Source organism: Epinephelus fuscoguttatus, linkage group LG20, assembly GCF_011397635.1.
Source record: "Epinephelus fuscoguttatus linkage group LG20, E.fuscoguttatus.final_Chr_v1".
NCBI classification, from domain to species: Eukaryota; Metazoa; Chordata; class Actinopteri; order Perciformes; family Serranidae; genus Epinephelus; species Epinephelus fuscoguttatus.
Window position 1 is genome coordinate 10,369,557 of NC_064771.1, and position 15,422 is coordinate 10,384,978.

The following is a 15,422-nucleotide window of genomic DNA, read 5'->3' on the forward strand; positions in this document are numbered from 1 at the left end:
CATAAAGTCTTCTTCAAAATAAACGCACTGCGTCTTTACAACACCGCAAATAGCCATTTTTTTTCCTTCAACAACAAACACACATGGTTGGGTTTAGGCAACGAAAACACATGGTTAGGTTTAGGAAAGAAGAACAGGGTTTGGCTTTAAAATCTTACGGGACGCATTATATGCTCGTGTGAAAGTCAGTGTTTGTTGGACCCATCCACCACCACTCCCTCGCGCCCCAGTCGGACTTTCACCACCTTAACTTTTGTCCTTGTCCCACTGCATTTCCCTCAGATGCCGCTGAGCACCATTAAACAGTAATGGCAACTGGCAACGTGTCATGCCTATGTTAAAGGATGTTTTTGTTGGTTTTGCAAGTCAATCCCTAAGCTTCGGATTTTGACACCTTCGGAGTGAGACAGGGCTCTAATGTAACGCTGCGCAATTTACTTACAGTCTTTGCGTATGACATCACTTAAGTGACATTTATGTCATGTTACCTAACATACAAATGTAGTCATGTCAGGCCAAAACATGATCCCCTTTCTCAACTGTTGCCTAAAACTAACCATGATTTTTTTCACAACATTTACCATGCGTTACAATATGTTTTAGCTGATATGCTAAAGGTTGCCCTGTGCGTCACCATGAGACATGAAGGGGTGTGAAAACGCATCAGTATTTGATCATGCGGGGATGAGAACAGGTTGGCATGTTTGGTGCCGTAGCATTGTTCCGACCTCTCATTGTTCCAACATACCATTAGTCCGATGTCCCGTTGTTCCGATATGTGATTATACTAGGCTATACTGTATTTGTGTACCACAGAGGATCAGCAACGCAACAAAAGTAGGCTACTGGTCAAGATACAAGTGTTATAGAGAGGAGAGAATGAAACACCATAACCTCCTGTTATTAACTCTGGGGTCGGGGTTGTGTGGGGAGCTTTCTGTGGTGCTGAACCGCTCCCGGCGGGCATATTTCTGCCTTGATGGTGCGCCGCGACCGGCTCTGGGTCAGCTGGGAAAGGCTTGGGGTGAAGCAGGTTCACGGCTTATGTGTTTGCCACTTTCTTTTTCATTTTAACCCACACCATGATCTTTTCCTGACCCTAACCAAGTGGTTTTTGTGCCTCAACCTAACCAGACCTTAACCACAGGGCATCATGATGATTTCGGAACAACAGGACTTCGGAACAATGGTTTTAATATGGTCGGAACAATGGGATGTCGGACCAATGGGCTGTCGGACCAATTGGCAGACCCCGGCATGTTTGTGCATGCCAAGATGTAATTGCTGCCACTTTGCACTGTGCTCATACAGTGGTTACCACTGATAGCACTGTCCTGACTCACAGTGGCAGAATGTCGTCATAAAATTTGTACCCTCCGGTACCCCCAAACGTTAACATCGGTAGCTCTGTCAGCATTGTTAGCACCGTTAGCTGCTAGCTGCTAGCTGTAGGCTCAGCCACCTCCATGTTTAGAACTGCGTAGGCAATCCTGGATCCGACTGAATCATAGATCTGCTCTGATTGTTGCACATACCTCTTTTAAACTTGACTGGTGTTGAATGCAAAGAGAAGTTTGATGATGATTTGCGTCAGATCAATAACTTTGAAAACACCCAATACTACTGTATATTGCTGTGGTGCGTATGACCTCAAAAGCCACTTAAAGTCTTTCTAACACACTTCACAGACGACCAGTGGCAAGTCTGGTTCCAGTTTCTTTTTCTAGTTGTAATGGGCTTCCAGAGGCCCAAGTGGTATGTACTTAAAAAACACACCTGTCTGGGAAACATTAGACGTCATAGTATAATTTATAGGCCGGTGTAGTGGCTCTGCAATGGTTTTTCTTGCTCTCATGAGGGAGAAGGAATCTTTGCTCACATTGTTTAATAATATCTCTACTGGAGCAGTACTTTATATCCACTGGGCAGCTTTATGCTGCAATGTAGCAGCTGGAAAACAACATAACAACAGAAGGGCAGTGATAATGTTCACACAAAGTGACTGAACGGGAGCAATGAAACAAGTTACAGGAGCTCTCACCTCAAAAGAAAGACAGCCAGTCTACACAGCACTAAAACTATAATGATCTAAGGTACAGTAAAGAAAAAAAAAAATCCATACTGTGTTTTCTCTGGCAACACCACCTCGTATTTTTCTCTGGCCCTTTCACTTTAAATAACTGACTTGTTGACTCTTTCTTCCTCCATTGCTCCATTCTCCTCACTCATCTCTTCAACCTCTCTGTCTTCTCCCATATATATTATTACTTCTCTCCTGGGTGTCACCTGCACACAGCGCCAAGAGAGGGGAAGTGAAGTGAGCTGCTATTAACCAGCTATCATGAGCTGTCCGATTCAATATTAGCTCATGAGGGAGGCAAGGCAAATGCACACCCACTCACGGACTGACACACTCTTATTCCACAGACATTTAAGAGGGGATTTATCCACTTTTATAAAATCATGTCTTTATATACAGATGTATTTGGTGTTTGTGTTGTTTTATGAGGAGAAAATAAAGTAGATCCACATATCAAACTGTAGCTGACATCTAAACTTGGCAGGCTGATATGCACTGACAGAACACTTGCAAAAAGATCATGTGCAGTCCATGAGAGGAAATATATGGTGAGGGTGCAGAAAACATGTCGAGCTGGAAATAGGACTATTATTATTTTGGGCTGGCACTGCAATACTGCACACCAGCAAATGTGTGACAAAGGGTCTATCTTGTGTTAAAGGAAAAACCTACACAATCAAAACACTTATCAGGATTCGTCCTATAGGGAGCATGGAAACCTGTACAAAAGTTTGAGTCAATCTGTCTTCTAGATGCTGAAGTATTTCACTGAATAACTGTAAATCCTGTCCTGCTGGTAGCACTAGATGAATCATGAATGATGACTAGACTGTGACGATAACTCCATTACCTCTCCACCTCCACCCTGGCCGTCAGGTGGCCCGATAGCGTCTGGCTGGATGCACTCCACTGCTCATGACTGCTGTTGACATACTGCTGCACCTGATAGTCTGAGTCATGATCCAACACTGCTGCGCTCCATGTAGATACAGTGACAAGACAAGACGGAAAGACAGAGAGGTTAGTGGAGTGGGAAATAAGGTGACAGATATATGATTACAGTGACACACAGTTTTAATGACATGTAATGTGTGATATTGTTAAGAAGGAGTGGGGGACAAAAAGTAATTTTTAAATGCAAAAGTCAAAATAAGACTGAAGGTTCCTATTCTTTTGTATTAAAGGGAAATTTTGGTTTATTTCAACCTGTCTCCTATTGTCCTAAATTTGTTTCAAGTGACATAAAAATAATAGTTAGCATGTTAGCCATTAGTCTAGATACAGCCGGGGCGCATAGTAGTGTCAGACCTATTAAAACGTAAGTGTACGGGCATCCCTTCAAGTGCAAAGTTAGTCCACTAAACAAGCTTTTTTTCCACAAAGACCACCTCATATCGTTAGGATAAATGTCAGAGAACATATAGAAAACAACATGTAAACGTGTTGTCTTACCTTACCGGTGTGGTGCCATGTTTGTTTATCCCTCTAGCTCTGCTTTCCAAAGCGCGGCCGAAATATCGCAAGAACTAGCAGCGATCTCATACCATGCCTGAAATCTCACGAAATCTAGATAAAGCCCAGCTGGATACTACTCCAGGTGGAGGTGTCTCGTCCTCGGTCACATCCAGACCTTGAAAATAAGGCTGCAACCGGTCCCATTCCTTGCAACAGAGGCATTCCTCTTCTGTGGGCATTGGGGTACAGCATTCACAGGTAACGCTACACCACCAATCTCCAGAGCTACGCAGCCTTGCAGCAGCCATTCCTCCTCTCTCATCCTCTACCTGTTGCGCCTCTCTCTCTCTCCTCCTCCGTTCTTCAGTTTCACGAAGCTCTTTGTCAGTGTATTCTGGCTCAAATAAATAAGGGCGGCCATCAAACTCTGCAAAATCAAATTCCTCCTCCACAAAGTCGAAGTCTGGAACAAAGTCAGCCATTATTCTATAAATCTTTCATAAAATAAATACATGAACCTTTCAGACTACTGTCCGGTTCTGCCTTGCAGCTGTTGCTGCTTGTTCTCGCAAGATTTCAGCCGTGCTTTGGAAAGCAGAGCTAGAGGGATAAACAAACATGGCACCACACCGGTAAGGTAAGACAACACGTTTACATGTCGTTTTCTATATGTTCTCTGACATTTATCCTAACGATATGAGGCGGTCTTTGTGGAAAAAAAGCTTGTTTAGTGGACTAACTTTGCACTTGAAGGTATGCCCGTTCACTTACGTTTTAACATAAGTGTATGGCTTGTATCTAGGCTAACGGCTAACATGCTAACTATTATTTTTAAGTCACTAGTCACTTGAAACAAATTTAGGATGATAGGAGACAGGCTGAAATAAACCGAAATTTCCCTTTAAGTGTATCTCCTATGGATGGGTATTTGCACCTTTTTTTTTTCACAGCAGTCACAGTACAGCGATGTGCTGCAGCGTCACTGTTATGGATGTCTGGGTTGACACTGGACAAGGACGATGATTCGTTGAGGTAACATTACTAACATTATTCCTCTCGGACTGTCTGCACCTGCAGCATTCAGTAAAGTTGTTCACAGGCTGCTGCTGCAGGGTGCATGTGAGAAGGAGTGGCAGCTTTTCAAAAGTGAAGGCTGCAGTTAGTTTAGAAAGCCCTTGATTGGATATGCAGAAGAGTTTTCTAGGAGTGGAGCATGGCTTGAAATGTAAATATGGCAGTCTTGCAAATTTGTGATCATGATTAATATTCAATTAATTGTGCAGCCTTAATTGGAGCCCTCTGAAATGAGGGAATCGACTCTTGACGCGTCTCGAGATTCCCGCACCTAGTGTAATGTGGTAACGCCTGGTGTGGATGTGTAGTGGTTTGATGATGCTGTCTGTTTCCATCTGTCTAGCCCTCCCACTGACACCAGACAAAGTGATGATGAATGTGAATGGACAGATCTTTCTCTCCTTTCATCACCACCTCCTACAACAATACCTCGGGCTTTCTGTTAAGCAGTGCTTCACACATGTCTCATTGAATAGTGACGGCAAAAAATGGAGCGGTCAAATTTGGCATTAGGGAACGAAAAAAGAAAAGAGTAGTGTGACTTTTATTTATTTATTTTTTTAACACCACTATTTTGGGTGATGAAAAGTTTTGTGATGACCAGCTGAAAGAGTTGGGGGCTACAGCTTTCTATTCAAAGAACAGGAGTACCAGTGGTTTAAATTTGTTTAGGACTATACTACTATAGGACACTATAGATGAAGTAATCATGGTTCCCTAAAACTACACTTATAAATACTGTTATAATGGACTGAATAACTGTGTCATTTGAAAACGGTTGCTTGTAGTGACCAACCCACATAGAATTATTGCCCAACTCTGCAGTTTCCCTCAGCTCTAAAGAGCATTTTAGCATCTTTCAGCTTTTGTTTTGTTTTACTGCAACTTCACTTCACTGTTTTGGTTTAGTGTCATTTTTTGAATCTATCTTGTTCCCAGCACCCTCAGAAAATTCTTAATAGCAAAAAGAAAAAAAACTAATGAAGCATTTAGCAGCGAAAGAGGTATATTTTTCTCTCAGGAGTTGGTGGAGACTGAAACAGAGCTAAAAAAAAGAGCAAATATTGGATTTACATTCATGAGGTGGACAGAAATGTGAAGGCTAATGTTGCTCTGTAGGTGCATTTCACGTTGTCTCCTCACTTCCGTCACTTGCTTCCTTTCCTCGCATCTTAGTCCCACCTACAAGAGATGCCAGTGGAGGAGGCAAGGATGAGACGCAAGGACGGGGGAGCCAAAGCTGCCAAATGAAAAATCCCATGGCATCAGTCTTAAGCAACATCAGTTACATATGACGTGCTGCACAGTTGTATCACCTGTCAAACCGACTGGTACAAATGTCCACAGAACCCCATTTTAGGACGAGTTTCAAAACCTTACAGAGTCTTTCAAAAACAGATAGATAGGTACATTTTAATCACAATTTAATTTTTAAATCTTGTAATTTATGTACTGATCAGTGTTATTATGATCACTTAGGCTATTAATTCATTTGCATCATTGTTATCTGCACAATAATACACCACATAGCTGCATGAGAATGTGTGTATGTTGAATGTATTGTAAAATAAAAACAAATAAAAAACAAACTGATGCTTTGTGTGATGCCAAAGTCCTATAAAAGTAAATTATCCTACATATTCTACAGTGTTAGATTTATCATTTACCATGTATCTGTGTTATATTATATTACCTATAGATCACTATACATGACACTACCAAGTAAGCAATGTGAGAATACAATGTATGAATTAAGAATCATAGGTGCTGTGGCATTAAATATTACATACCGCAAAGCAACACAATGCCAAAAAAGAACAACAACAACAACCTTGCCATGACCTGAGAAGCTCCATAGCTATGCTACTTGATAAAAACTTCTGTGTAGGGTACCCTGGTGTTTCCTCACTCTAAGCTCTTCTGGAAGCCTCCTCTCTCCTCATCTCCAGCTGTATTTAATGGATTTAAAGATCCTTCTTTTTGATGTAGGGGGAATGATTTCTGGGTCACAGGAAGACATGGGAGGCGAGGAAGCATAGCTAAGGTAGAAGTAGACATGTGGCAGACCAACTGTTGCCTACTCACTTGCAAAATTCAGTAAAGCAGGTATCTTAGGTTGTTCTGCTGCCCCCAGGTGGCCAAAAAAACCCTTTTATTTCTTTCCATGCCTCGGGGGCACATCGTAGACATTAAACAAAGTGAAAGAAAACATCAATTCTGACCGGGTAGTCTTACTGTGTGACCTTGTGAAGCATCCAAGTTGCAGAGTTGGGCGTCTTGTTCTATCACATACTGCATGGAATGAAATTAAATTGTGCCCGATGCTCATTTTCATTCCAGAAGCCTCACGTCTGTTGGCTCAGACTTCATCTTATCCAAGGATAAAGCTATTGCTGCTCAAAGAAAGAGGAGGTGCCCACATATCAGCACTATGGTGTATGGTTCATCAAGACATTTGGATTCAAAGGACTCTCTCTCATTCATCTCTGTTTTTTGTACCTGTGTGTGTGTGTGTGTGTGTGTGTGTGTGTGTGTGTGTGTGTGTGTGTGTGCGCGTGCGTGCGTTGTCTGAGTGTGATCACCAAGGTTCCAGCCTGGGTTGATGAGCAGAAGTATTGATTTTCCTCTTGGAGTTTCTTGGGCTTATCAGACAGGCACTGCTGGTGGGATACTCACACACTAACACACACACACACAAAATACCCACTAGAGTGATTATATATCTCTGATATATTTACTGTTTTTGGACAAACCGTTCTATATCTAAAGGTTTTCTTTGTAGGTTTTCTGTAGGACACCAGAGCAAAGAGAAATTTTCAAGATGCATCAGGTTTCTCACCTTGGTGATAGAAGAGTAAAATAAGAGCACACACACACACCCTCTGCCTCTGGATGCTCCTCCTCTCTACAAGTTAGTGTGTCACTGTTCTCAGCCCCCTGTGGCCTCATTATCACACCAACAGACTCAAACACAGCAGCTATATCTGATAGCAAGCACAATAGCAGACACACAACCTTAGATATCCTTGCTTTACAGAAACACACACACAGTTGCATGACTCAATAATATTCTCATCCACAACCCACACTTAATTATGAAATAAACAAACACGCACACATAGCTATAAACTTGTGCATTAACCAAACTTTACTTTCTTTCATATTTTCCTTTCAACACATAAAGCCAAAATGTAGTGTGTACATATAGTTGAACTAAAGCATTTGGAAATTGTAAATCATCCATTCAAAACAGATAACAAATAATTCTAATAATCTGTTGAAACTACTGGCCTAATTTTATTGTCTACAAAACATACTTGTGACGTACCTCAGGGTTCAACTCTGGGCCCTGTTCTTTTCTCTTTTTATGTGCTTCCTATCGGTCACATAAGTAGTAGTCAGTATATATTGTTTATTTATTTATTTATTTATTTATTTATTCATTCATTTATTTATGCCTTTACTTAACAGGACAGATTAAGTGTGAAAGGGGGAGCGAGACAGGGGGTGACATGTAGCAATGGGCTCTAGGCTGGAATCAGATCTGAGGCTGCTGCTGCAAAGACATTGCCTTAGTACATGGGATGCCCGCCCTACCCACTGAGCTACTTGGTGCCCATGTTGTTTAATTTTTAGCAGTCTATCAACCGCTTTAGTCTCAACTGTAATATATCAACAGCTTTTGATAGATTGCCATTACATTTTTTTGATATACCCATAATCCCCAGAAGATACATCTTTTGGTGATCCTCTGAATTTTCCTCTAGCACCACGAGAAGGTCAAATTCTTAAGTTATCCAGTGACAAAATCTCAACATCTACTACATGGACTGGCACAACCTGATTTACTTTATGCATATTTAATGAGCATTGTTGGAAAGAGCCTGAGATCTGAAATTTCCATTGCCACTGCTTCTCTGTAACTGTGCATAATGATAAATAACTTGACAATTTGGTATAGACATTCATAGTACTATATGATGCCTCATAATGACTTTGGTGATTTCATGGCTTTTTCTCTAGCGCCACCGTAGGGTAAACATTACTGTATGTCATTATGAAATGCCTCAAGAACTATTAGATGGATTGCTATGATATTTGGTACACAAATGAATCTTCACAGGATGAACTGTTACCACCTTTGCGATTTCCTAACTTTTTATGTAGCACTATTATCAAACCCAAATTTAATGTGTCCAGTATTTTAATTTTAGACCAAATACCTGCAAAACTAATGACACTCCCATCAGTCTGAGCTGTACCTTATGTTTAGCAATCATTACCTCCACCAAGGAGGTTATGTTTTTGCTGGCGTTGGTCTGTTTGTCTGCAAAATAACTCAAAAAGTTTGAACGGATTTTGATGAAATTTACAGTTATTAAGTTTTATGACCATTTTTGGATAGTGCTTGGGACTTCGGTGGACTATATCCAACATGGCAGCAGGGTCACAGATTTTCTCATTTTACAGCTAAACAGTACAGTAAAATGTATCTGAAACATGTGAGGTGAGAAATAGGCAAAGCATGACAGACTCTTGATTCATATTTGATCAGTGCTGCCTAGTTTGATTGTTTGACCGCAGTTCACAGAGTGATTGACAGCTGCACTAAAGATTCCTCTACTCTGATTGGTTGTTGTCGTTCACATGCAGCAAAGCCATTATAAGGGCTACAAGGCAGCAGAGCAGGCAAAGCAATATGATTTTTTTTTTTGTCACAGATCATCTTTGTCATTTAGTTTATTTTCAATCAGTTTTATTTTGTAAAAGTTATCAATTCCGACTTTAACTAAGTTACTATTATACATGTTAAAGATCTGTCTATCAGTATTTTTACTGTGAGCATGTTGCCGTGCTGCAAGTTTTTAAAACTGTCTATTAATGACTAAATCTCCTGGACAATATTATATTATTTCATCTCCTTTATCTGGTTTTACTTTCGCCTGCATTATTTTTAGTGTCCTTTTGTTCATTCACTATGTTTGCTGTTTGTATGTTGCAATGAAAAGTGCTATACAAATAAAGTTATTATTAAAATATTTGCTGATCTGTGACACATAGATTACAACTTCATTATTATCGGGCCAACGGGTTCACCGGGGTCGACCACTAATCTCAGCACAATTAAAATTTAGCTTGTGTAGCTCATCACAACAATTAGTGCAGAACATTAATGAGAGGAGTGATGGAATTCACGTGGGGAGGAGGATAACAAATGACGCGTGTGCATTTGTGTGAGGAGAAAGATTGAATAATTAAAAAGACGGTGGTTCTAACATGCTTACAGAGCTGTGGAGCTATTGAGTGAGAGAGACATGAGTGTGTCTGTAACCAAAGATAGTGAGGTCCCAACCTGGTAGAAGATGATAGGGTAAGACACCAAGGGGAGAGAGGGAGAGATAAGAATGTGTAGGAATTTGGAGATGTATGAAAAGGAGCCCCAAAGTGCCAGAAAGCATGACTGTTCACAATCTGACAGGTGAAGAAAAGTGAGGTCGGGACACGACAGAGCTAAAATGGAACGGAGTGATCGCTCTCCCCTATCCCTGTCAGTCTCTGCGCCTCACATTCCTCCTCCTCACCCGGTTTTCTTCTTTTCCTCTCTTGGCAATTTCTCGTTCCTCCACAGAAGCAGCCGTCTGCCAAAATGACTTCCCTCGTTCTTGAGGCGACAAGGCTCTCCTCGCCAGATCTGAGAGGACGGGAGGGGGAGGGGAGGGAATTGGCAGACAAAAGTGTACGGAGAAAGAGGAGAGAAAGCAAAAGTAAACAAGTGCAGATGGTCTAGGTGTTCTTACAGTACGTTGGTGGCTAAGGCGACGATTCATGTCACCTCTCGGGTGAGGTGAGGGATACAGTTCAAGGCTGCCATCATGCTGTGATGGAAACATCACGTTTGGTGAGTCTCTCCTCCAGTCTTTTCTTCTCCTTCGCTTCCAGAGCCCAAAGCAGCGCCCTTTGAGACAAACTCCCTCTCCTCCTTCGACATCAGCGGTCCATCTGTCTCTCTCTCTTTCTCACACGCACACACACTCTCTCTCCCATGTGCACCTTCTGGATACAACACACAGTCACACAGAGTTTACATTACCTTCACCCAGCCTGCTGGGGGAAGAGACGAGGAAAATGATACACAAGAGTGGGTTTCTCTCGTATGATGAATATTTATAGAACAAAAGAAGAAAAAGGCAGATTGCTGGGACAGATTCACTCTGTTCCTGCAGGAGATTTCCCATCCTGGACTGAGAGAAAGAACTCATCATAAAACTGTCACAAAAATATCCAACATATCATGTCACATATGCTAGTGTTCCTCAAATCTTGAAGATCCAGTCGGTAGGATTTAGGGGAATATATTGGCAGAAATGGTATATAATATAATGTTTCTTTAGTGACCTGGAAATAGGAATTGTGTTTTCCTGACCTCAGAATGAGGTGTTTATATCTTCATGAGGAGCGGGTTGACCTTTGACCACCAAAATCTGATTGAACATTGTTGAGTCCAAGTGAATGTTTGTGGCGAATATAAAGAAATGTCCTCAACGTGTTCTTGATATATCACACTCACGAGAATGAGAAGGATGCAAGGTCACAGTGACGTACATCTTTGACCACCAAAATGTAATCAGTTCTTTGTTGAGTCAAAAGTCCCGTTTACACCAAACATTTTCGATATAGTACCTTTGGAACCAAAAGTAACTCTTCAGACGTGGCACCTAGACCCTTGCGTTTCCACCGCAAACAGTACTCTTAAATGTGGGCGGGGTTGTTGTCACTCACTGCTCCATCCAGCACTCACTGTATTTCCTCATTACCAGTGACACAGATGGAAGTCTGCACCTCGTTTATCGTCCATAGAACAGAGTTACACGCAAACATTTTCAGAACCAAATAAAAACAGGCTGCAGTGAGTCTCTCTCTCTGTGGAATATTTAAAAATAGCAGGTTTGTGTATTTAGTCCTTCTAAGGCAAGCTCAGGGATTTAGTGTTGCCGTAGCCCACAGCAACAACGCTCCACTGCGTTGTTTTTGTTTTCTCTGAGTGAGGATTGGGATATATGCAGTTCACATAACCCGGTTGAAATTAACACTCTAAAATCCATTTATTACTAAAAGTGTATGCCATTTAAAAAAGTAATGGTAATGGTCAATGGTCACAGTAATTTAGGGTGTGCTGATGGATTCACGTAGTCATCTCATGCACTGAGTAACATTACAGATTGACGTCCCAACTTAAAGGTCGCCGGCAGTCGGCCCGGTGAATTAAATTAATTTCTTTCTCCGACAACAGCTGTTGTGAGAGGCAGAAGAACATCCTTTCATTTTATAGTTACAGTTAAAAAACTTGCCACAGTGTGCACAGTGGTTACATGAACCTCAAAGCCAGCCACAACTCCGCACTGAGCAGAGTGACCGTCCGCTTCTGACCAATCAATGGACTGCAGTGTTCACAGCTCCACCTTTTAGTACCAGATCTGTGTGCTAGGTACCCCAACAGTAGGGGTACCAAAAACGGGGACGATACGGAATAGTTCCATTGGTACCATCCACAACTTTTCACAATGGAAACGGGGAAAAAAGTGTACTGAACTGAACTGTAGCGTACAGGACTGCTTGGTGGAAATGGGGCTAAATTGAGTGTTTGTGCCAAATTTGGAGAAATTCCCACAAGGCGTTCTTGAGTTATCACTTTCGTGAGAATGTGACAGACCGACGGACTGATGGATGGACGGACAGACAACCTGAAAACATAATGCCTCTGGCCATGGCTATTGCCAGCATGGAGTCATAAAAAAGTGAACTGAACCTAAAAAATTAAGCTACTTTTTCAAGTGTTTGAGTGATCCCACTCACAAAGCTTAGTTTCAAGACAACAGTTGAGCACCCTGGAAATAACAACTGCAAACAACAAAAAAGCACCCATTCCAAAATGAAATGAACACTGCTTATAAGGGAAATAACTTTATTATTCAGAGTTGTGCGTATACATGCAGTGCATTGTTGTTGTCTAAACCTCAGGATAAAAGCCACAAGACACAAGTCTCTGCAGCAGTGGAGAAGATCCTCTCACATTGAGTCCAAGATATCAGGGCTGAGAGCAGATGGTAAACTGAGGAGCAGCTCCTTCACTGTGACGTGACTACAGATGAATTCAAATGTACACACATATAATTTTAAAATGTATGGTTACGTACAGACCAACCTTTTTTTTTTTTATACACTTGAGCACACACACAGGCATGCAGGCCTCCACTGTCAGATCCATGTGACCTGAATGTGGGAGCAGGAACACAGGGCCAGGAGAGGACGACAGGGCAGACTGGTTCATCTGCAAAATATTGCCAGTCCAATTCATCCAAGTGCTCTTAGGTTGTAGTCTATTAATAAGAGTCTGCAGTTTACTTCTGGGCTAACAGTCAAGCCAGGACATTTTGTACAAGCGTTACATGTTTTCAGTAGGCTGCCACTGCTGCTGTGCGTATTTCTTTATAAGGACATTTGCATTCCTGAATTTCAGTAAGGCTCCACTTATCAACGATCTCTGAAAGCCAGCTAAAACAAACTTAAGTTGATATTTGAGGTAATATCTAGCTGGTCTTGCGCAAAAGAATAGGCTGGATTAGGGATTGTTACGCCCGGGCCACACTGCCAACCTCTCCCTGTGTGTGACAGCTACCTTGCTGTACTGCTGGGGCTCACACAGAACAAGAAGTTTGCCTTTAAAAATGGCAAACTAGTAGCATAGTAGCTTAAAAATGAAAGCCCTGTGTTAACAAATGAAAGGATTATGTCAACAGAAATGCTAGAGGGCCTTAATGAGAAATGTTAGAAATGAATATTTATGCTTTTTTATCCTACTGCTTAAGACATAGAAACTGTAGTGAGAGGTGTAATGTTGCTGGTATAATGTCAGTGTGACTATCAACAGATCATTTTCACTGTCTATTTTTGCTGCAATCTGTGGATGAGTCGCAGCTGTGGTGCAGCAGAGCTACACCTGAGCCACGCGGCTCACGTGGGCAGTCGGCCCAGGCGTTATATGGCAAAGTCAGACTTGCTAGCGAGAGCCACAGAAGCATACATTTATATTTGGTAAGAATGTTTATGCTGGCATAGTTAAGGTTACAACACAGTTTTTTATAGTCTGAATAGCGACTCTTCTAGGTTATGTAGTTTACCATAATTTTTCTATAAAGTGCTAGAATATAGCTGTCCATTATTTACGACAGGTAATAGAGCCATAATGCAGTGTCCAGTGTGCCTGGCTAAAAAAAAAAAATTGGAACATGGTGTTTAGAAGATACTTGAGGTCTGTGTAGGTTTTGATTGCAACAAGATTTTTTGGCGGTGGTATGGCGTTTATGTGTAAGTAGGCGTAATACTGGAATATCAAGTCAGCAGTGGACTGAGTGAGATGTAAATTGGATGAAAATTGCCTGCTGTGACGTAGGTTAAACTCAAATTAACCCTTAGTCACATTTTCCCTGCATCTTGTGAGTACACTGGGTCTTCGAATATAGGTTGAACTTAGCTGGGGCACAAGTTGGAACTGAGATAATCTCTATAAATTGATATCTGCCTATGTATGCAGAATCTGTGTGCAACGGTACAAGAGTTTGGTACCAGAAGCATTCCAGTTTCAGTCTGAAGTCCAAGTAGTATTAAACTATCATGTTTGAGTGGCAGGTAAGCAGTTGGTGTTGAGAGGTGAAATGCGTTGTCCGAAATGCAATCTCTGAACCCATCGGCTATCGTCCAATGACAAGCTAGCTTAGGATCAACTTTTTTTTTTTTTTTGTATCGGAATTCATATGCAGATATCAGTTAATATTGACTAGCCAAAATGACGGGCACACAGAAGAGGAAGTCTTAGATCTCATATATCTGTTGTTTCACCAGATTTCCCTGAAATATTGTCCTCATGCCCTCAGAAACTTATTGTCATTGGACCAATAGCTGACGGGTTTTGACAATCGAACCAAAATACCTTGCAGATGAAGTCACCTAGGAACTTGGAGCATGGTAAAGTAGCCACTACACTAGCCAAAAACAGCAGAGATAAGCTAGGCTTGGGCTGCAGATTAGAAAAGTGCAGTCTATGAAGGTAACAGCCCTCCTTTTAAAATCTCGGTCACTTTGTTTTTCAGTCGCCATTCTGCCCCAATCTACGTGGTTCCATCCAGCAGTAGCCTGCGAAGCTCCTGAGGGTCAGTGACGGGAAGAGTACAGGTAAAGTCCTGGCAGACGTAGGCTGTGGCGACACCACCCTGCTGGGACATGGAAGAGAGGGCTGGCAGACGCTGGCACAGGAAACTGTCTGCAGTGCCGTCAATGAGCATCAAAACCTGCCAAAAAGAGAAGGAGGGGTAAAGGAGGAAGAAAAATGGTGTCAGTTTAATATGCCAAAAAATTTCCTTTTTTCCCTTCTTCACCATTACTTGCACTGCGGAGCCCCAGAACAGCTAGAAGGCAGTAAAGCAATAGTCTGCCCATAACAATACACGTGTATAAAGTTCTCATGTTTCTAGGCTCCCTGTGGTCCCAGAATTATTTTCTACACAACGATTTTCACTAAACATTTGCTCAATGGCTACAACAAAATCCTTAATGGATGGACCTCAGGAATGGATGCAAAAGACCAAGGCAAAGCTACACAGAAATGGAGTTTCTTTTAGATGTTTGATAACCTTTTTGCTGTCTTTTGTTCAGCCTCCATTGTGTTTGCACGGCCATGCTTTCAATTCTAGGGTGCTCCACTCTGCTTAAAGCTATTGGATAGAAAACCTTTTCTGGGATCATAGAAAGCCCTGGG

General features: G+C 41.7%; 1 protein-coding gene across 1 annotated transcript in view; it reads right to left on the minus strand.

Moving 5' to 3' along the window:
- Positions 1–12,561: 12,561 nt before the first annotated feature.
- Positions 12,562–15,422, minus strand: part of spata20 (spermatogenesis associated 20) — a 69,875-nt gene continuing 67,014 nt past the window's right edge. The window contains exon 16 of the mRNA XM_049563459.1: positions 12,562–14,955. Within this exon, the coding sequence (XP_049419416.1) occupies positions 14,776–14,955 (180 nt within the window). The 3' untranslated portion in view covers positions 12,562–14,775. The remainder of the gene's footprint in view (positions 14,956–15,422) is intronic.